This window comes from Pavona decussata, unplaced genomic scaffold (genome assembly GCF_977016875.1).
Source record: "Pavona decussata unplaced genomic scaffold, jaPavDecu1.1 SCAFFOLD_53, whole genome shotgun sequence".
In the NCBI taxonomy this organism is placed as follows: domain Eukaryota; kingdom Metazoa; phylum Cnidaria; class Anthozoa; order Scleractinia; family Agariciidae; genus Pavona; species Pavona decussata.
Genome location: NW_028145475.1, coordinates 4,270,001 through 4,293,780, shown reverse-complemented (window position 1 = coordinate 4,293,780; position 23,780 = coordinate 4,270,001). Strand labels below are relative to the sequence as shown.

General features: G+C 35.9%; 3 protein-coding genes across 5 annotated transcripts in view; 2 read left to right on the top strand and 1 right to left on the bottom strand.

Annotated features, from left to right (window-relative positions):
- LOC146480588 (TNF receptor-associated factor 4-like) overlaps positions 1 to 23,780 on the top strand; it is an 83,441-nt gene that overhangs the window by 25,244 nt on the left and 34,417 nt on the right. The window lies entirely within an intron of this gene.
- LOC146480589 (TNF receptor-associated factor 4-like) overlaps positions 1 to 23,780 on the bottom strand; it is a 116,797-nt gene that overhangs the window by 68,703 nt on the left and 24,314 nt on the right. The window lies entirely within an intron of this gene.
- LOC146480593 (uncharacterized) overlaps positions 23,270 to 23,780 on the top strand; it is a 3,187-nt gene continuing 2,676 nt past the window's right edge. The window contains exons 1-2 of the mRNA XM_085109362.1: positions 23,270 to 23,399; positions 23,547 to 23,650. Coding sequence (XP_084965488.1) covers positions 23,270 to 23,399; positions 23,547 to 23,650 — 234 coding nt within the window. The remainder of the gene's footprint in view (positions 23,400 to 23,546; positions 23,651 to 23,780) is intronic.

The window sequence follows — 23,780 nt, the reverse complement described above, 5'->3', positions numbered from 1 at the left end:
ATCTAGTGCAGACTCTAATCTAACAGTTACTCCCATCGAATATCCAGTTTGCCGTGTTTCAGACCAGAGACGATGATACAAGTTGCCCGTATACACTTGACAAAGAAAAGTTGACAAGGTCCAAAACATGGTCGTAATCAGTAATACTTGCGATTTCTGCCGTCGAGCACCTAAATTCATCAATATAATACAACCAGGAAGTAAAGTAAATGTGTCGAGATCAATGTACAAAGCAAATGCATGCCTTTGAACAATCCAAAGTAACGTCTCTGGCTAAAATCGAGTCAGATATTGCGATAGTCGACAAGCCAAGAATGGTGAATAAACTGAGCGTATAAGCCGTAAGTCCGAGAAGCACGACTGCTGAGCGGATGTAACACAATGTAATGGGATGTAACACCGGATGTAAGTCTTGAATCGGGTTTTTTTTACAATGGCAACGGTGAAGAAAGCCAAAACAAAACAAAAAACAACGAAAAAAAACGACAACAGAAAAACCGAATGAAAACAAAAACAAGATTTACTATTCGTGACAAGAGAATGAAAAATTCGAACGTGAAACGTTACTTTTATTTTCCTGCACGGCAAAGAATAAAATCCATTTCGTCGCTGATTTCATCACGGTTTATACCAAGTCCGTAGGCTTGCAAGTGCCTGAAAATATCCCTTTGACATTCCTTGAGTTTTATATTGTTTCCACTGCACTCACAAACGTCCCTTTTGGGATTTGAAAAAGAACAACTTTCTATTGTCCCGACCAGGATATTTTCCTTCGCACAATGAATTATGCAAATTTCCCTTACAGTGTTTTTGATCGACGGCACAAATTTACTTCCGGTCTCCCATCCCCCCACCAACAACAAACAAATAAACAAACAGAGAGAATGCCAAAATTTGGGCAGGTATTAGGTACTGAATGTGAAAATTTATCGGCCTGGAGAAGACTTATTTATTTCTGGAGGAGAAGTGGGTCAAAAATTCCAACTTCATAACTTCTAATGTGTACGCTAATGCCCCAGATCAGCGACGTTTCTTACATGCCGGCCGTCCTTAACATCCAATAAGCAATGAATTAAAAAAAAAAAAAACAAACCCAGGAAGCATGGGCGGCTTATGTGGTTGCGTAAAACGATCAGTGTTCTCTTTATTCGCCTGACTGTAAAACAGTCATAAAAGCGGATCAAAAGTCGTCCTTTTATCCCTCTATCAATGATATATTGTACCAAAAATATCTAAAGAAGTAGATAGATAAAGAGAAACTTGGGACATTCTCAAACTACCCTCAGTTCAGCATAAAAAAAATCACAATCCCACCCAAAATCAGAATATTTTCTTACACTAAAAAAATCAGCATAAAAAATCCAAAAAAATAAAAAAAAAATCAAAAATCCGACCCCTTTTTTTCAAAAAAAGTGGTCCAAATCAAGTCTCCCTTGATTTTGCGTAAAAATTCTGGTAAAACCAAAATTCAAAAAAAAAATTCCAAAAAAATTCAAAGGGACTTTCCCTCAGCCTTCGCGGAGGCCGGTTAATGAGAAAAAATCAAAGGGACTTTCCCTCGGCTTAAACTTCCGGTTATTAATGAGAAAATGGTATAACAATGTTTTATTGACAACGGCTAACATTTATGACCGCTGTTTCTTTGTCATTACAAAATCCAAAAATATATGTCGGGAAACGCCGTTTCCCAAAATGCAAATTTTACTTATCTTATTAATATGCTTGTCGGGAAACGCCGTTTCCCAAAATGCAAATTTCACTAACATAATTAATATGCTTGTCGGGAAACGCCGTTTCCCAAAATGCAAATTTCACTAATCTTATTAATATTATTGTTTGATGTCGGGAAACGCCGTTTCCCAAAAGGTTGCATCTTCTTCATGCTTGACATAAAACGGATTGGAACTGCAAAACAAAGTCTTGAATATTCCTCAAAGAGTTTGTTCAGTCGCTTCGGGTCGTTTTATCAAAAGTTCTTCTCCGTTGTTTGCCGTTTCTTCAATCAATCCTTCGTAAGACATCGCCAAATGTTTCATGCCCATGAACTTGGTAAAGCTTCTTTTTTCTTTCTTCTTTCTTTGGAATGGATTGCTTCATAACATTTTGCTTGATCTTGCATTTTTACAGATTCGATTTCTCGGATATTTCTCCCCAAGATTGATAAAGCTTTGAAACGTCTTGAAGCATCTGATTCTTGTCCGGTCTGACAAGAATCGCTTGTGTGTATGATTCTTATTGGCTGAAAAAATTCATGTGACAGTTAGGTCATTTTCGAAAATAGCACCAAAGTCCAATGTCCATGGCAACCACCTTGATTTTGACAAACAGGAAGTTCTAAACGGGAAAGCCCCTGTTGCATAATCATTTCCTAGAAAGTGAATACATTTCACAGAATTGTTTTATCTTTTGAAACAAACAACGAAAAACCGCCCGCTCGCTTTTGAAATTCAACTCTCAATTCGCTACGTCGAGAAGGGATCCGAGTTTTTTTTGATATTTTTTTTAATCTCCTCTTTCAAGGCATCAACATCAACTGGCTTCGTCGGTTCGCTTTTGACTGTTGAATCCTTCCTTTGTTTATTTCGAAGACGCTCTTTCATCGAAAAATATTTTTCAATCTCTCGCAAAATCGAGTCAAACTCGCCATCAGAAATAAATCCATCCTTCAATGCTTTTGAAATAAGTCGATTAACGGACAAAAGCGACGATTCAGCGAGAGAAACCGTTTTCTCGTGTTTTATAACTTTCCTCTCGCAATTTTGACTTGCGGCCATTGAAGTCGATGAGATGAGCGTCGTCACCAATGCAGTCAAACTTAAAGGAACTCCGACAGCAATCCCGATTCCACTCAAGGAAGTTGCGACACTGCTTGATGCAAACAAGGTTGTCAAAAATACTGAAACGGATGTTATTTTCGAAGCGACTGATTTTGCTCTCTTGTACTTTTTGCTGACTTGTTTGTAATGAGAAATTTCTTCTTCGAGTTGTTTTTGACAATCACACATCTTTTTCAATCTGAATTCCGCGCCAACTTCGCTTCGCGTGCTCACTTCGTTCGCTTCGTTCGCTTCGAGAGAAGGATAAAGTTGAGGCGCACTTGGAATAATATTTTGTTCACTCATATTTTATTAAAAGATCTCAAATAATTTCAATATCAATTCTTAACGGAAGCCCATTAAAATCGATGACCTCACCATTTTCTTCTGTCAATGTGATTCGCAAAGAATTGATAACTTTTTTTCCACCCGCTATTTTCCGAAACGGATTATTAATTGAATATAATAAATGTCTTTCGTAAGGCAGTCCACCAATTTCAAAACAACCCAAAACAGTTGAAGGTTTTCCATTGTAAAAATTTTTGTTTTTATCCACGAGATCGCAGCTGATGAGCATGTTATTGAATGAAAACAAACGATTGATGATGGTATCTCCTTTTTTCAGAGTGTGCCGTTGGTCGTTCTGACTGAGGCCAAGAAGATAAGACAGTTCACGATCAAAAATAACTTTTTTGCCGGGATTTACAATCACAATTGAACCTCTTTCATCACCAAGAATTACTTTGATGTTTTCTTTTTCAAGAATATTCTTTATTTTTTTTCCTATTGCATCAAGATTGTAATATCCAGGATAAATTTTATTGACAGCACGAACGTCTTTATCATCAATCACGGTGATTTCTCCTCTCTTTTTCAAATTATGCCAAGAACTATAATAAGAGCAACTGGACAACCGGATAAATTCAAAATTTTTGATTGGTTCATCAAGCCAAATTGTTTCATCATTTGAATTTAATAAGAAAGTCAAAAGAACCATTTTATTTTCAAAACATAAAAAATGGAAAACTTGTTAAAATGGATAGATTCCCACCCAAAAGAAGCAAAAAGACTTTCCGAACAAGCAGAAGAAAAAGCATGGCGAAACTTCAAAGCCAAATTTCCCAACGCTGACCTCAGCAAATTCGTCGCACAAGTTGATATGACCGACAAAACACACGCAACAGCTCAAATAAATTTGGTTATTGTTCCCGGTCAACATTGGCAAATTGTTTCACCCAACCCCAAAGATTGGTCTGTTGAAATGAAGAAAGCTCTTGGATTTGGCGGCTTTCCTCTCGAACTTATTCTCAACTCTAATCCTTCAAATCCAGTTCCAGCTGTTCCATTTTCAGCCAAAATCCCTGAATCTTTTGGGGAAATCCTTAACCAACCAATCAAAATTTTTGTCAAACCCAACGAAAGCTTCACAACAAAATTCCGAGAAATTTTTACGAAAACAAAGATCACCCACAAAACAGCAAAAGAATCAAGAAAATGGCTGAATCAACCAAACATGGACCATTGGCCGCAACAACTCAACTTTGCCTTTTGGTGCGCAACAACAGCATCAGGCATTTCAAGAAATCTCGTCAATTCACTCCCACCTCAAATCAAATCCTTTCTTCTTTTTCACATTTATTTCACATCAAGAAGGATTCTCTTCGAAATGGGAGGAATTAAAAGTAAATCTGCTCTCCCAGGTTATCCCACATTCAGTCAAACTGAAAACAAATTCGACATTCCTTCATACAACAGAATCTGTGCAGAATTTCAAATTTCACCAAACGCAGATTTCAGATTCACTTTCGGTCAAAATTTTGGCTTGGGATATGTGAACATCTTTTATCCAGGAGAAGGAGACTTTGCACAAAAGCATTGGACTTATCCTCCAGCAACCCTTCAAAACCCCTTCAAGTCAAAGATTCTCCGATAAAGGCGGAACTGACGCAAAAGGAAACAGAATTGATTTCATCAGAAATGATCAAGGAGCTGACAAACAGTTTGAATTTTTCATGCCAAACGGACCTCTCAATGGACTTTCTCAAGCAGGAATGGCAAGACTCAATCAATCAATTGAAGCATTTGTTTATTGCATTCTTGGAACACAAGTCAGCCTCAGATCATCAATCCTGGGTGAATTTGGAGGTGCAAAGGAAGCTCAAAGAGAATTTCTCATCAAGATGGAATATGCAATCAGACAACCTGACTTGTCAAAAAGCGTCCAAAGATTTCAACTTGCGATTAAAGAGGAAAAAGTCAGGCTTGATCTTGCCATCTCGCCAGGAACATGGTTGATGCCTTCAAATCTTGTCATTAACACTCAAAGCACAGTTGGATACAACAACAATCTGAAAAAAGCAACTGGAAACATGAAACTCGGAGTCAACTCTGATGTAAATGTTGCCTTGAAAAATGTTGGAGTCAGGAATATGGATGGAGGATCTTCAAAAAACAACAGACCCACTTCACATCCTTCAAATCCAGTAGAGAAACAAAATGAAAGCCAAGAAAAAGAAGAATCAAATCAAGACTCCGGAGGAGTCGACGATTCGCGTCACGAAACTTTGAAATCTGGAGTCATCATTGCAGCATCACTCGGAGCATTTGCCATTTATCGGATTTTTCGCTGAGTTCAATCCAATGGATTTAACTCAATTTTTAACTCGCTATCGCGCGCTCGCTCCGCTCGCTTTCTTTTGAATCTTTTCAACCGTGAAAACTGCAACAGCAAGAATCAACAGCCAAGGAATCCTACAACTTGTCCTGCAGTTTTGAAGATGAAACTCATGATTGATCCAATCAATCCAGGAAGAAGTTGACCAAGCTTTTTTCCAAGATCTTTCAATCCATTTCCAACTCCTTTGGCAACAGCTTTGAGTCCTTTTGAGAGTGCATTCACAATCACACCAATTGTTGTGCCAACTGCAAGAAAAACAGCAGCAACTGTGAATCCATATCTCTTGAAAATGTTTTTGATTTTTTCTCGAAGAGGCATTTCTCTTTCTATTTCCTCAATTTGTGTTCCCAGCCTGGCAAGTTCCTCTTCATTTTCTGCAACTCTTGCCTCAACTTCTGCTCTCAGTTGGGAAGAAGTGTTTTCATCTTCTAGGATTACTTTGTCAGTTTCAATTTGTTTCTTCAGCTCAGCCTCTCTTTCATTCAGTTCATCAATGGTTTTTGTCGTGTTGAGCCTTTCTTCAAGAGTGTTTCTTTCTGTTTGTTTTTTTGCAAGATCAGATTTGAGTTTGTCAACCTTTGCTTGTTCTTTTTCTTTCGCTTTCACTTGTTTCTGAAAATCTACATTTTCTTTTTTTGCATTTTCAAGATCGTTTTGCAAATTCTTTTTCATTTGCTTCAGTCTTTGCAATTCTGTTTGATTTTCAAGACTCGAACCATGTTCTTTTTCCAGTGCATCAATTTTTGCTTGCGTTTTTTCGAGTTTGTTTCTATAATCTCTGATTTCTTGAGCATTTTTTTGAAGTTCTTTAGCATTCTTTTCTGCTTGTTTCAATTGTTTTTCTGCTTCTCTCAGTCTCTGCCGGTTTTCTCTTATTTCAGAATTATCTTTAGCGATCAAAGATTCAGCATCAGTTCCCAAAGCAGATAATATTTCTTTTGGCAATTATGGGTTTAATCTTTCTTTTCCTGTTGTTTGCTCTTTGGTCATTAATGGGTAGAATTTTCTCCCACTTTTTTTCATCCTGACTTCTATCTTATCTTTGAAAAACGAAGCTTCAAGTTTATCATCTTTTGCATTTGGGTATAATATACTGAGATCATCCCATGCATCTTTTGTGAGGGATTGCGAGTTTCCCCAAGTTTTTCGACCTTGAGTTTCACCTTCAATGAAAGATGTTTCTGCAGTTTTTGGTCTTGCTCCTTCTTTTCCATAATCTCTGTTCATTGTTGTCTTTGGAGTACTTTCACTGGGATTGTTTATTTCTTGATCAGAATCTTCATCATCATCATCATCTTTATCTTCATTTTTATTTTCTTCATCAGGATCAAGATCTTCTAAAGGAATGTATTCTGCCATTTTAAAAATAATATATTAAAATGGAAGTCAGTGAAAAAATCAATCCGAATTTTGAGAAAAAAACATCAAACGCTCTCAAGGCAGAAAGAACTGTTCACAGAGTCACATTCAATCCAAACAAAGCTTCCCCAGGTGAAACACTCAGGATTCCAGTTCCAAAGCTTCATGAGGGAACAGTCTTGGTTCCAGATTCACTCGCGTTGATTTTTGATTTGCTTGTGAGTGGCCATGCAAATAATTTTCTGGTAAACAATGTTTCAAGAGCATTGGTTTCCAGATTGAAAATCAAGTTTGCTGGAGAAATTCTCGTTGACACAGACGGTTGGGATCTTTTCAAGCTATGGGAAGATCTTTTTTTGACAAAACACGAACGAGAAAACATGTTGAGTGAGGGAATTCAATCTGAGGCTCTCTCAAAAATCAGATCCAATGCTGGAGACAAACCAACTTCTTCAGTCGTGAAGGAAAACAAGCTCAATGATATCTTCAAAAGCAAATACAGAATCAGACTTGATCACTAAATTTTGAAAGATCATGGAGTTTTTTATCCAAGAGCCTTGTCTGATGAACTGGTTTTTGAATTGACCCTTGCTCCTGCAAGCGGTGTTGTGAAGGGATCGGATGCAACAAAACTTGCATATGAATTGACAAACATTCAGCTTGAATATGAGGTGATTCAAAGCAAAAAGCTTTCAGATGAAGTCAATTGAAATCTTCTCAACGGAGATCATTTCATGTTTGAGCATGTCACTCATCACAAGACAATCACAATTGCAAAGGGAACAGACTCAATCATAAACGAATCAATCAATGTTCCGAGAAGATCAATGAAGGGAATCCTCCTCCTTTTCTTTGAACCTTACTCAGCTGGAGCAAGAGATTCAGAAAAAACATTCAATCCTGACATCACAGAGGTGAAAGTTGACGTGAATGGAGTTCCAAACAAGATTTTCAGTCAAGGCATGAAAACGAGAGACATGTTTGACGAAGTTTTCAGAAGATTTGGAAAGGAAAATTCTTCAATGAACGCAACTGAATTCTTTGCTGGAGACAAGTTTGCATTGTTCATCGATCTCAGGAGCATGAAAGACAATGATCTTCATGGAAGTGGAATGAGATTGGTGAACACAAAAGATGGTGTTTATTTGTCAATCAAAAGAACAGCAAGTGGTTCAGGAAATGTCAAATGTCACATCTTCATCTTGGCTGATGCACAATTCAGCATTTTGAACAAAGAGCTTGAGAGTGTGGCATATTAATTTCTTTTTGATCAATCAAAAAGAAATTTTTCGCTCCGCTCGCTTTCAAACCGGAGGCAATTCAGTTCCAGGAGGAACAATCATCAACTCCTCTCTGACAAATCCTCTTTTTGGACCATCTTTCAAATAATAAAGAACCGGTTCTTTTTCATTCACAATTGCCCTGTCAATTGAAAAAACTTTCAGAGACCAAGTCGGATCAGTTGCTCTTCTTTGACCTCCTTCAAGTTCACCAGGAGCAAAAAGAAACCTCACATTCACTGAAGAATCGAGTCTCTTTTCATTTTTTCCAACAGGTCTTGAATAATTTGGTTTCTTTGAATCAACCACCTTTTCTTTGATTGCGTCAATTGACCTCTTTCCTGTCAGTCGAGTTGTTTCATTGTTCAATGCTTTCACAACTTCTGGAAGCCTTTTCACCCATTCTGTGGATCTTTCACCAGATTTAAAGTTCATTTCTTGGGAATATTGAAAACTGAAAAGTCTTTCACCCAAAGTTCGATTGAATCTTTCGACAATTCCTTGATCACGGTGAACATTTGGATTTCCTCTTCTGATTCTTGTTTCATGTTTCGTCATTTCTCTTGTGACTTCACCCATGAATTCTCTTCCTGGATCAACTTGAAGAATTTTTGGCCATTTCAAAGGTCCTTTGTAAATTTTCTGAAAAGCCTTTGAAACTTCAGAGGAATCTTTTGAAGTGAGAGGTTCAGCAGCTTTGAATCTGCTTGCAACATCAACAACAGTCAAGGCATATTTGAAAATCTTTCTCCCTCTTGGAAGTTTGTCATGAGGAAGAAAGAGAAGATCAGCTTGATGAACTGCATTGGGAAATTCAACATCAAATGTTGGTCTTTGGATGTTTTTTGGAACAGGCAGATAGATTTGCCAGATTGCTTGTTTCATCAACCAAAGTTTCGCTTCATCTTCAGAAACATTTGCTTCTTGAGAAAGTTTTTTCACTGCTTGAAAGCCTTTCCAATATCCTTTTGGGGAATAATAAATTTTTGACAATTTTTTGTTTGACATTTTTAAAGGAAATGACTTGCTGCAAATCCAAAAGCCAAAGCTGATGTTCCAACAAAGATCAACTCTCCCTGTTTTTGAGATTCGCTTGGTTGGTAAAAGTCTGAAAATTGGGGTTCTTTGAGATGCTCAATTTTTTGTTGATGAACCTTGTTATAAAGCTTCAAAGCATAATCAGTGTTTGTGAAATTTTGTTTTGCTTCATCTTTGATTCTGTCATTTGTTTGAATCCAATCATTCAGTTTTGCTCGATTTTCTTCGTATTTTTCGAGTTCTTTTTGATATTTTTCAACTGCCAGGTTGTGTCTCTTTTTTTCCTCGAGTGAAGCTGATTCTGAATCTCCAGAAAGAAATTTTGCGAGATAAGATCCACCAACAAAGGCGGTTGCATTGATTATTGCTCCTCCAATCATGATTGCGATGCTTGCCATGTTAACTTGGCAATATTTTTTGTTTTTCAAGATAATCTTTTGTTGCTAATGAGGCAGCAATGATGACAGTGAATTTCACATAATTCATGAGATTTGAGGAAGGATCAGAAGTCATGGGTTCTTTGATTACTTTCTTTGCAAGCCATCCAAATCCTGCAGCCAATCCAGTGATTGTTGCAGCATCAGTCATTGTTTTCACGAGTTTATTGTCTGACATTTTATTTCAGAAAACAAATTAATCCATTTGTTTTAATTTTGGAGATTTTTTTGTTGCAGCTTGCTGCGTCCCACTTTGTGGGACTTCAATATTTTGCCTCTCAACCTCGACCATGGTGCTTTGCACCGACGCCTGCGGCGTCATGTGATCAATCAATTGTTTTTGTGCTTTTTCGCTTCGCTCACGCTCACGCTCACTCCGTTCGCTTCCCACTTTGCTTTTATTTTTGAAAAGATGTTTCAATTCTTTCCTCTTGTAATACAATCCAGCAAGTGAAACAGCAATACTGGCAACAGAAAGCACTTGAGTGAGTGAAAATGAACTGCTTTGTTCGCTTTCGTTTTTGGTTGATGGAGGGTTTTCTTTTTGTTCTACTCTTTTAGTGTCTGTTCTCGTGACTTCTTTTGCTTTTTTCTTTGCTTCTCTTGCTTTTTTGTTGTGTTCAGCAAGTTTTTTTCCAGCTGCAATTCTTCCTGGATTTTTTGGAACTGTTTGTTTTGTTGTTGTTGTGATTTGTTCAGGTTCTTTTTCAGGACTTGTTTGAGGTTCTTTGATTTTTTCAGAACTTGTTTGGGGTTCTTGAGTTTCCATTTTAAATGATTTTTCAATTTCTTGTCATTTAATTTAAAATGGAAGAATTAAACAAAGAAGAACTTGAAGTGCTTTTGGAATATTTCAAAAATGAATCAGAAGAAAACAGACAAAAACATCGGCAATATCTTGAAAAAGACAATCTTCAAGAAAATCATGAGTCAACATTTCATTTCTTTCGAAACCAAACGGGAGAAACAAAGACAAGACTCATGCAAGTCTTCAATGAAAGACTCAAACACGAGATGAGGTTGAAAAAGGATATCTTTAAGAATATTGAAAAACTTGTTAAAAATGAGAAAAAAACTCCTTTCTTTCACAAGTTTCTTGGTTATTCCGTTTCTCTTTTTCTTTTGTTAAAATCAATGCAAATAATAATGAAATAATTTTTTTTAATTTCTTTTTTATTTTTTTATTTAAAATATGACTATTGAACCTGAAAAATTCAAATTGATACCATCAAGTTACAAAGGCAACAATTTCGAAAAAATTCAATACGATGGCAAAGATCTTCTCCAAAAACTCAAGGGTGATTTGTCATCACAAAATATGGTCAAAGGCTGCAACTTTGTCTGAAACCTGCCGATTACGAGATTTTTGATCGGATCCATCGTTTGGCTGGCAAAGAAAATGTTACTTGTTTTGGTGGCATCGGCATTTCAATGAACAAAAATACTCCATTTTTTGATGAGTTCAACAAAAGAATGGATCAAAGCAAATGTTTCAATGAAAACAGAGAAATCAAGATGCGTGGTTGTGTTCTGGCGTGTTTTTCATCATTTTCAAAGAACGGTGTGCTTCTCAACCTTTATGCAAAGCAAGTCAAAGTAAATGAATTTTTGATTAATGATTTGACGAATGAAGAGATCGAGTCATTTTTTGATCTTGAAGATTAATTTCATTTGGTTTCCAAATGAAATCAGTTTTTTGGAAAAACTCAAATAAAAAACAATTTTTTTTCCAAAAATTCTTTTATCGTCTCAATTCCATACAAATAATCTTTTTCAATATAATCACCCAATGAATCTTTGATTATTTCAATTTCTACAATTTCAATCGATTCTTTTGCTGCAATATTTTTGTCGTATCCATCTTCATCTTCATCAAAATCTTGATAATCATCGTGAACTTCCTCAAATTTCAAAATTATTTCTTCAATTTTTTTTCCTTTAATTCTTTTTCTTGAACTTTTTTTTGAATTGATTTTTCGTTTTCTCTTATCCAATCAAGAATTTCAATTGACTCATTTAAAAATTCTCTGATTTCATCAGGATCTTGATAATTTTTTTCATAATTTGGTTCTAAAATTTCTTCAATTTCATAAAACAAATCATTAAATTAATGAATTAATAAAACTATAATATTTTTCGGAAATTTCATAAGTGTTATCAAGGATTTTTTCAATTTCAAGACAAAAATTTTCATAAACACTGAATTGATCGAAAATTTCTTGTTTTTTTGCATTTCTGATTTCCCAATGACACATGAGTTTTTTATGGAAAAAATTCTCGTTGAAATCATTTTTTGCAAGAACTCTGGCTGATAATGATTGAAGACTTTCCATTTTATTTAAAAATAAAAAAAAATTTTTTTTGGATTTTTTTTTTTGAATTCTTTTTCAAGTTATTTCTCAGGTTCTTATCAAGTTCTTCTTCAATTTCTTTCACAGGTTCTTTTCAAGTTCTTTTTCAAGTTCTTCTTCAATTTCTTTCACAGGTTCTTTCACAGGTTCTTCGCTTCTATTCGCTCCTTCTTCAAGTTTCAAACTGTTTGCTGCCAAAAGACTTGCACTCGCAGCAGCCATGTATTTTCCGTATTTCAAATAAAGACTTCCAGCAATCAAATTGAGTTCTCTGTTCACAATGAAATCATTTTTCAATCCACTCAAAAACTTTTCTTGGTCAAGAGGAAGAAAAAAACAAAGTGCTTTTGCACTGGCTTGCAAAAATGTTTCAACAATTGCCCCGCAAGTTTTTGAAGACAAAGAAGCTTCGTATCTTTTGAAATATTTTTCAACATCTTTCTTTGAAAGTCTTTTGATTTGATCTTGAGTGAGTTCAACTCCAATCATTTCCTTGCATTGGCCACTTGCTGCCAAAATGGCAAGATTTTCTCTGTGATCTGTTTCAATGGGTTGGGGTTCAGTTTGAAGAAGTGACATAACTTCTGCCATTGATTCTTGTTCTTGGATTTCCATTTTAAATCAAATGGAAATTTTTTTCAGTTCAAAGAAATTTCAAAAGGATGCCTGAGGGAAAAATCAAGATGAGAAAACTTGACTTCTTTCAACTCTTTGATTAATTTTTCCTTTTCATCTTTTGTCAAATCTCCTGCGAATTCTTCAAAGACTGTTTTCATGTCTTTTGCTGATGGGGTGAAAAAAAGAATTAAAGAAGCAATGTTTTCTCTGAAAGGTTTTGCTATGCTTGACATTTGTTGAGTGAGAACCCAAACGCTGATTCCTGAATGTCTTGCAGAAAAAGCAAGTTTCACAAGTTCATTTGTCCTTTTTTTCACATCTTTTGATGAAGCGCAATCATCGAGAATGATCAATGTGTTTGTTCCTTCAAAGGCAAAGGAGATTATTTTGAGCCAGTCATTGATTTGATGGTGTTCTGGAATGATAATGAAAAAATCTTTGTCATTCTCAGCAAAATTATCCCAGGTTTTGTTGTTGATGAATGTTGGACAAAGGAGAAAAATAAAATAAAATTTTTGATTGAATGTTTCTTTTAGAAGATTCACAATAAAAGTTGTTTTTCCTGAATTTGTTGGACCAACAATCAAAGCATTGAATGGAATGTTTTCTGGATTCATTTTGTTATTTTATAATGCCCATGTGCAAACGTGCGAATTCCATCCTCTCTGATGATTCTCTTGTCATCATTTGCAGAAAGAGCAATCTTGTTGACTGTTTCTGTGAAAATTTCGTGTTTATGTGATCTGATGATATTCATTGATCTCATTTGTTTTTTTCCTGAAATGAGGCAATCTTTGTAATCTTGATGTGTGATTGTTTTTTTGATGACTGATTTTTTGATTCCTTTGCACTTTTTTTCTTCCTTTCCTTCATGCATTTTCACAGAATAAAGTTTTGCCCTGAGTCCAACAAACTCTTCGATGATTTTTCCCCCAGCTTCGTCTTTCATCATTCCAATGACTTTTTTGTTTAATCCAGTTGGAATGTTTGATGGATGGTTTTTTTCAAAATTTGATGTGTCAAACTTTTCATGAACATCATTTGAAATGTCTTTGAAAAAGTCTTCTGTTTCGATCTCATAGCAAAGAGAATCAGTGTCAGTGAAAAGCAGTTTTGCTTTTTCTTGGTATTTCTGTTTGATGTAATTGAAGTGAAAGTCGAAGATGAGAGTTTTGGAAATGTCAAGAATTGCCATTCCACAATAAACTGGTTTGTCGAAAAAAGTTTCACTCTTTTCATGTGAATTGCAATAAGATTTTCATCAAATATTGTGCAACTTTCAAAGTTTGGTTTTGCAGCGAATCGCAATGCTGAAAATCTGTTGTTAACCAATTTGATGTCCACCCTTTTCCTGATGTTTTCCATGGTTTTTCCGAAAACAGAATTGTTCATGTTTCGAAATCATTCTTTCCGTTTGCTCTTAGTTTTGTGTTGAGTTCAATATAAGATTTCAACCAAGGTTCTTCTTTGAATTTGATGATTCTGTGAATCTTTTTCAGTTTGAGACCCATTTGGAGATATTGTTTGAGATTCCTGTGATGAATCACGTATTTTTCTTTGTTGTTGAGAGTTGGAATGAGTTTTTCAACATTGTTGACAATGATTCTTTCAGGAGCAAGTGGAAGGTCATTGTGCAAATCATGAAGTTTTTGTGGATAATTGAGGTCAACTTCAAGAATGCAACCCACGGAGTGGGCGGTGACGGAGTCACAAGGAAAATTTTGCCAGTTTTCAAATTCTTTTTCATCAACCCATGAAAATTCACCGACAGGAAGAGGTTCACACATTGCCCAGCCATAAAGGTTGTTTGCATCAAGATAAGGGATGAATGTTGAAGGTTTTTCTGGGTTGAAATCTTGTATTTGTTGTTTGCTTTTCCGAGTCTGTTTGAAATCATTGAAACACCACCTCTGGTACCTTTTTCAATCATTTGGAGCATGTCAATGTCTGTGAGAAGTTCAAGTTTTACTTTTGTTATTTTGAGAGCTGCATCCCATGCAAGACCTGGTGATGTGAAATACCATGCTGGATCAAGTTCATAGTTTTCAAGGCAAACGTTTCTGAATTCCTCGAAAACATCAGCAAGGAGAAGAGTGTCTGTTTTGAGATAAAGGTTGTGGTAATCTCCCATGTTTTTGCAGTTGAAAGTTTTCCAAACTTTTTGTGCATGTTCAAAGTCTTGTTGTGTGATGTTTTCATCATTTAGTTTTGAATAAAATTTTTCTTTTGGTGGAAGATTTGTTTCTTCAAATTTCTTGATGTTGTCCATGAAGTCATAAGGATAAACTCCTTTTTTTGAAAGAAGATCCAGTTTTTCACTGAGTTCTTCTTTTTCTTCTTCAGAAAGTTTTTCTTCTTTCAAAGTTTTTCCTCTTTCTTTCAATTTTTCTCTCAAAAGACTTTTTTTGTTTCAATCTTTTTGTCTCTTTCCAGATTCTTGACCAATGCATCAAGAGAAGATGCCATGAATTTGAAAGAATCAATGAATCTGATGTCATGTCGGATCAAATGTTCTTTTCCTTCTTTGTCAATCCAGCTTCCCACAACAATTTTTTTTGTGAATGAAATGTATTTTTCTTCGCTGTTTGGAATGCACCTGATGTCACCTTCAGTTTTTCCAAGATTTTTTACGAAAAGATGAGCATCATAATTTTGAAGATTGTGAAAAATCACTGGAGTGAACCATGGCTTTCTGTATCGGAGATTGCATGAGTTGTGAGCTGCTCCTCGGAATTTTCCAGTGAAGTGACAGTGATCTCTGACTTTTTTATCATCTTCTTCGAATTCTTCTTGGCAGATCCAACATTTTGTTGATTTATTGAAATCTTCCCAATCATTTTGTGTCATTACCAAGGGTTTTGGTGGAATATTTTGAATCCTTGTGATATCATCTTCAATCATTTCAACAAATATTTGAGAGATATCTTCTTCCTCATTTTTCATTCGATATTCCACAGTTTTTGAAAGCTTTTCGTTAAAAGAGCATTTGATTTGATAACAAAACCCACAAGGTTTGTGCTTTTGAGACTGGTTGGTGAAACATTTTTCTGGATTCGGTTGACATCCACTGATTTGTTCAACAAGAAACTCAAAATCAGCATAAATGACAAATGGCATTTTTTGTGAGCGGATGTGATTTTTGAATTCGATGAAAGTTTCCTCTTTTGGTATTAGAATGAATTCATTGCTTTGACAAATTTCTTTGTGTTTTTCGAGTTTTTCATTTGTTTGAAAAGCATTCAAGCATCTTAAACAAATATGAATTGATCCATTGTGTTTTGTGATTTGACTTGACAACAGCTTGCTCATGTCTTTGATGAGACAATAATGCTTTTTTTCTTCATCAGCAATCAAAAGAAGATTGATTTGGTGTTGCCTTTCTGGAGCTTTGAATATTTTAAGAGGATAAACAACTTCTTGAAATCCAAAGACATTGATTGAAATGTTTTGATTTGATTTTTCAAAATGTGTTATTTGTTTCACATCAATTGGAAATTTCAGGCCATTCCAATTGAGTCTTTTTGAATTTTTCCTGAGATTTTTGTCAATTCTTTCAGGATGTTTATCTGCAGGAAAAAGTGCCCTGGTGACGCACCATTTGAAACATTCATTATCATTATTTTTCATGTTGATAATTGCTTTTTTGTTTGCTAGAATTTTTGGCAATGGGATATATGATCTCCCTCTTAGGGGAATGTATTGTGTCATTAGAACGTCAAGTGACAGAACTCTTTCAAGAACCCAATTTGATCCTTTATTATTAAAATTTTGAAATCTTTCTTCGATTGTTTCAATCATAGAGTCAATGATTTCTGATTCATTTATCCCTTCCAAATTTTCAATTGTTTGAGAATTAAAATTTGGATACCCATCTATAATATTTCCGTTGGTCAAATCAGTTCTTGTCATATAACAATTGAGAACCCTTGTTTGTTGATTTTGTCTCATTATTCGCAAAACATCTGGTTTGACAAAATTGCAAAAATTCTCTTTCATCAAAATTTCCTTCTGTTTCAATTCTAAATTGCCTTGCAAAACCACTCAATGCGGATGCTGTTTCTGTGATTTTTGCTCTTATTCTATTTATTTCTTTCAATTTTGAGATTTTTTCCTCTTTTTCGATTTCTTCGGGTGTTGATATTTTGATTTTTGGAGGTGGTGGTTGCGTTGGCCTTCTCAATCCAAGCATTTCCTCGAGTTCTCTGATTTCTCTTTTTGTTTCTTCATTTGCCTCTTTTCTTCTTTGTCTTTCTTCTGGATTTTTTCTCACTGCTCTTGTTGGTTGGATAATTTGTGAATTTATTTCTGGAACTGGTTCATCGAAAATAGGTGTGAGATTTCGGACTCTTTCGCGTTCTCGTTCATGAGCTTGATTGATAACATTAATTAATTCTGCTTTTCTCAATCTACTGTAACTTCTGAGTCCAAGACTTTTTGCTTCAGCTTTTAATTCTGGAACTTTCAGTCTGTCCATTTTATATATATATTTTTAAAATTTTTTTTAAAATTTTTTTTGAATTTTTATTTTTTTTAATTTTTTTTTAAAAATATATAAAATGAAAAAAGAACAAATTGAATTAAAAATTTTTGTGACTGGAAAAGATCTTATTGACATTTCTTTCAATGGTTCATCATTGGATTATTTGAACCAAATAATTTCAAAAAGTGATGAAATCACAGTTTATCCAACTCATGCAAGTCTCTTGAAAATGGCAAATAAAAAAAAAATCAGAACAAAATGGCATACACAAACGATGAACTCAAAATAGCTTTTGGTTTTCCTTCAAAACAAAAAAAATTGAGAAAATTTGTTTTTGAGTCACCAAATAAAAGACTTGAATTCGACACAAGAAAACAAGCGTTGGAAAAACTGAAAATATCAGCAAGCCGAATTGCTGATGCTGTGAAAAATGGAAAAATTGAGATTGAGGATGTTAAATATGATTTCAAAAGAGAGTGATTTTCAGAGAAATTTTGTGAAAATCAAAATTTCAGCTAATTTGTTATCCCATAATTTTCCATGAATTTTTCCAAATATTCTTTAACTTTTTCAGGATTGTTATATTGTATTTCATCAAGTTCTTTCTCTTGTTGAACTGTCAGAATATCTTCGTAGTTTTTTCTTATCATTTCAATAACTTCTTGGTTTTCTCTGCAAATTTGAACCAATTCAAGCGATCTCTTTTTTCCCATTGGTTTTTCAGATTTTCTTGATTTTCTTTGCCTTTCTGAATTTTGCATTTTATTTGAAAATTTTTTTGGAATTTTTTTTTTGAATTTTGGTTTTACCAGAACTTTTACGCAAAATCAAGGGAGACTTGATTTTTTCAACCCCTTTTTTTGAAAAAAGTGGTCGGATTTTTGATTTTTTTGGATTTTTTATGCTGATTTTTTTAGTTTAAGAAAGTATTCTGATTTTGGGTGGGATTGTGATTTTTTTTATGCTGAACTGAGGGTAGTTTGAGAATGTCCCAAGTTTCTCTTTATCTATCTACTAAAGAAGAGACAATGCCATTGCGACGGTGTCGCTTTATCTGAAGCTACAAAAAAAAAAAAAAAAAAAAAGCGCGTATATCGCATTTTAAAGTACATCCGGTCAGCAGTTTTGCTCCTCGCATTTCCGGTCTACATACATTTGGTCGTAAACAGGTCGTAAACAACAATTTCTTCGCTTCTCAACCGTGCACCAGGGAATGTACGGCCAGATTTAGCCAAAGACTTTATTCAGAATCGTCGCAGACATGCGTTTGCTTAGCTGTGATCTTGATGCATCTATTTAACTTCCTGGATGGATTGTATTGACGAATTATTTCGATACTCGACACACGACTGTGTTTGACCTGTTCGACTGTTCTTTATTCGGGTTAATGCATCATCATCTTTGGTCTAAAAGTAGATGTTCGGCGAGGCTAGCCAGTTAGATTTGTCCTTTAAGCTAGAGTCTGTGCAAGATTTGGTCAAGAAAATGGAGCGAGCGAACTGAGGAGAGACTCATCCTATACGACAAAAGCATCCTAAAGAAATTCCCAAAAGTTGCAAGGTTGGCTTTGTTTCAATTTATATTTCATCAAATTCGTTGGCCAAAACCTAATCAATCAAATGTAGATAACAGATAAGATGAATGAAAAAAACCCCTGAGGCTGATACTGACTATCTAAAGCCTGTTTGAGCCAAATACTGGAGCCCTCAACATTTCCAATTTTACAATTTTTTGCAACTTGCCTGGATGTCTTCAACACCCATGGCCAGGATATAATTTTCCCCAAATAGATTTTATGATATTTAGAAACTTCAATATCTATGTAAGCTCTGCTCGTAATTTGGGTGTTTGGAAAACAGTACTTTCGGAGAAATTACGAATATGATTGTGCTTGTTTTTCCTACTTGTCAAATTGGCTAACAGGCAACATAGTAATACGAACATTGTCTTCTTGATTATAAAACTCAAAATACTTTAACGGCAAATTTCATAAACTGGAAGAGTGCCTCTACCATCTGTATGAATTTAATTTGAATTGGTTCGCATGCACTCGAGAACCAGACTCGTTTATTTTTACTATTTGAGAGTGAATTTTTTTCCCTCTGTTTCAAAACATAGACCTCGGGCCGACGCGATCAAGTGTGGTTACCATGGCAACGACACACCTGCCGATCCAGATATGGCTATTTTTGTTCATCCCTCCAGATAACCTACCTCCACACAAAAAATAAGGGGGGTTAAAAATTTTCATTTCCAACTTTGCTTCACTTTCCTGGAGAATTGCTCTTAAGTTGTTGTTCTGTTAAATGGTATGGGTGTATAGTAATATTCATAAACTTTGCAGGTAATACTTTTTGACATGTAAGAAAGTGTTTACGAGTGGCGGTGTTAATTTTATGGGGAGTAAAGGATGATTTCAGTCGTTGCGAAAAGTGGTGCGTTAGGAACTTCTGGGTGTTGTGTGATTCAACCAAGTTATCAGTGGACGAAGTTAAAAATCTACGGTGTTGTCTAGTTGGACGACATGTTAAATGCGGCAATGTGTAGATAAAACAGTGGTAAGCAATGATTTGCGACTTTAAACCGTAAGGGGAATAATTAAATCCGTCTGTTTTAAGATGAGCACGTGACTATGTTTATTGCCGCTCGCAGGTTCGCTGTTTTCAGTTTCTCACGAAAAATTAGTAGCTTTGCGTTAGCATCAAAGGTGATAATTATTTCGCACTATTCTCCTTCATGTATTCATTTTTTTAAGAAAACAAAACGCGAATCTCGAGTTTGCCCCTAACAACAGTGAGTGAGCACGTAGCAGTCAAACATGCAATGAACGGGACGCTTTTGCTTGTTTTGGTGAATAGTTAACAATTTAACCATGAGCGCGCGTTGGATATGAGTTGGCTATAACTAATCTCATATCCAACAAGCGCGAATGGAATAATTATTTTATTAAATTCTCCGCGTTTGGATATTGCTGTTGAAGTTTACTGAATTTTGTTTGAAGTAAAAATTTCAACGACCGAATGTTGAGGCAACCTCCGACCAAAGCGCGCGAAAAGTAATGATCACATGACACGCGCAGCTCTTTGCAAACGGAGTTGAATGTAAAATCGAAAGCCAAGAAGATCGAACAAAGTCGAACAACTCAAATTCAAGAAACGCGTTTAAATGTACGAGTTACAACCTTTCTGAGACAAGCATTCAAGTGCTTTTGAAGTTACAGCTCATCGAGAAGCGTATTAGTTGTGCACATTTGAGCAAATGTTTTGCTGTGTGGTGCCGAGCGATGGAAGGGATCAAGGGCGGCTTTTTTATGCTGAACTAAATTCCTCGCAGACGTTTTAAAACACTTCAGGCAAGTCCAAGTGTACGAGGTAAAACCTCACTGAGACAAGCATTCAGTAAAACTTTTTAAACTTCCAAGCTTATCGAGAAGCGTAAGAGCTGTGCAAATGATTTGTGCAAATGTTTTACTGAGTGGTGCTGAGCGACGGAAACGAACATTATGGCCGCCGCTCGTACGGATTTCATAGATGAACTTTTCCTGAAGTCCTCGTTAATGCGTAAAAACATAAAGGCAGACATAAAGCTCTTCCTGAGAAATTTCTTCGATCGATTTTAACCTCTTACCGCCAGGATAAGCAAGCCATCCTAAAATTTTTGAAGGTAACCGGTTGTTATTGTTGTTATTGTTCTGTGATCTAAATCGTAAAATCTTGCATTTTTAAAGATTTTAAAGGAAACTTCAGAGATACGTACCATTAAATAGTGTCGTATCGCACTTTGTGGCTTTTATTGTTGTTATATTGAGATGGCATTGTTTGGTATTTCTTTCTTTTCTTTTTTTTTTTTCCTCCATTTTTCCGAAGAAACTTTCGCTTCCCGCCGAAAAAAAATTAGCTTAGTGACACTTGTAGCCTCCCACGCAGTCGTTTGTAGGGGACTCGTATTACCTCCTCCCCACAAATGCCTGCTTACCCAAGCGCCAAATTCCTTTCCCATTGTTTTACTCCCCACGCACCCTAGCCAATCACCATCGAGGCATTGTTTAATGACATCAAATCAAATTGCTGGCTACAATGGTCGCTTCCGTTTCCCGCGAGCTTTGTACAGTGTCTACAGTCTCTGTTACAGTCTTGAGAGATGCGGGAGTTAAGTTGGAATATATATATTTTTTCACTTCTGGAATGGCTGGTCATGGCTGAAACACCAAAACAAATATCGAATGTGAATACAAGCGCTTCTTGTGCGACGTTTTGACACTGCTGGGAGAGTCAAAATCTTCGGGAAAATGTAATCGATCTTCGGTCCCCGCCTTATCGCCTCTTACGGGTGCGGAAACTCTGGAGCAGATTTGTTTGTTTGTACGGTGCTACGACAGAGTAACTCGATTCGAAAAAGCAAAGAAGAATGTAGAAGGTATCAAGGGGAGATCTGCAGTATTTATCAGTTCATTAAAGACTATTGAACGGAAGGTTAAACGACAAAGAGCCGACCAACTTGTGGTCCTTGTGGAAAATGTCGCACATGCCCCCGAACAAATTGCAACAACAAAGCGAGTTTCAACTGCAAAATCTTTAAAGTTTACCGACGTATCGGGTAATATTTCGGTTTCCTCCACACCGACAAGGTCGACAAGATTGAAGGCAAAGCTTGATAAATATTAAAGCGACTTTGCGTAACCAGTCGGCAAATTGACGAAAATATCGCTATTTCCCGTCACGAATTTTTTTATTGCAGTCAGTTGATAGGCATTTACACGAGAAATTTTGAACGTAGGGCGCACGGTGTTAAAAGCTCACGTAAGCTCGGTCAAGTTCTGTCTCCGTTGTGTTTTTTTTCACTGTTCCCGCGAGAGGCGTTCTGAGGTCAAGGTCAACCTTCCAGATTTTAGAAGGTTCACTGTGATTGGCTTAGCGGCGGAAAGGAATGTGGCGCTTGGGTAAGCAGGCGTTTGTGGGGAGGAGGAAATACGATTCCCCTAAAAAACGACTGCGTGGAAGGCTATGACACTTGGGGCAATCGTTTCCCATATAAGGTCAAACTACGGTATATGAGCTGATAACCGAGATTTAGTGAACCAATCAGAACGCTAGAAATGCATTATCCGAGGCTGAGAATTTAATACACCTTTTGCTGTTCATTTACGCAAAATATACATTTATTTACGCGAACAGTTGAAACTATACGGCAAATATACGTTCATTAGCACTTCCATGAACTTCATTAACGCGAACGAACTTTCAATAACGCTACTTGCATATGTATTAACATTCAATAGCATCAACGGATGAACAATTGCACCTTTGGACAATCATTAACACCAACAGAAAATCAATTGCACAGTATGACAATCAACTGCGTATTAAAGAAAATCAAGGCATAAAGAAACAGAATCTTACTTGAACAGCGACAAAGAATTATTCAAGCCTTCGAAGATGTTAAAGAAGATTATTTGACGGTTGCCGCTACTATCGAACCATTTTGAAATTTCTTTTTCCATAGTTGATTGTTATTACTACACACATGTTTGTCAGTTGATGTTAATGATTGACCATTTCGAATAAACGATTGTATGAAGGTGCAATTGATTGTGTGTCTCTATGCAAATTGCATTATTGTTTGTCTCTAATACGCAGTTGATTGTCATACTGTGCAATTGATTTTCTATTGGTGTTAATGATTGTCCAAAGGTGCAATTGTTCATCCGTTGATGCTATTGAATATTAATACATATGCAAGTAGCGTTATTGAAAGTTCATTCGCGTTAATGAAGTTCATCGAAGTGCTAATGAACATATATTTGCGGTATAGTTTCAACTATTGACGTAAATGAATGTATATTTTGCGTAAATGAACAGCAAAAGGTGTAATTAGTTATATTGCAGTTTTTTTTATAATATATCGCAGTGAGGAAAACCTATAACACAAGCGTTAAAGTTAGTTGAAAAAAGGAATTAATTTGTGTGACAAAATACGATCGAAGCGTGATTTCGGGAGTGATAGAGATCAAGACAACGTTTGTTTACCTTGCGGTTTGAGCGGCGTCTAATTGGTGGCTAAATGATGATGTTTTGACACGCAAGCGAGTCGATATAATTGCGTTGCTGTTTTGTTTAGAGTGCGCGACTGAGTTAAAGTGTCAAGAAATTTCGTCTAGTATGCTCATTCCACACACATCTACACACGCCGTTCGCGGTAGTCCTACACTAAAAGATGTTGAATGATTTCGGAACGGGTCGGTGTGCGAACTCAAAGAAAAAACAAGAGACATTCAATGATACCAAGTGGACTAATGAACAGATTGTCAACATAGCAAAATGGAAAGCAGTTGCTCCACTTTCAGGTACCTCTTGTGGTAAATGCAGTGATTTTCCTGATCGTTTTCTTGATTTTGTACGGAAAAGTAAGTTTCCAAATACTCGTTTTTTATATATAATCGTGTAATTTGGCACATTCCACATGTGAGACGTTCGCGATTGTGCATTATCAGCAAAATCTGTTGTAATTGTGTTTGATGATCATAATGATGTGACAGAGAAAACTGTGAAGGTAACTATACCTAGTCTACCAAAGGAAAATGGTGTTCCAGTGAAAGTAAGCGTAATTGAATTGAGATCTCGTCAAGCGAAGTTATTTTTAGCAAAATATATTCACGGGTGTGTGTTTCGACGCGATCGTGCGCTCAGTAGAATACCAGTGAAAAAGCTGAAACGTCTGTCACAGA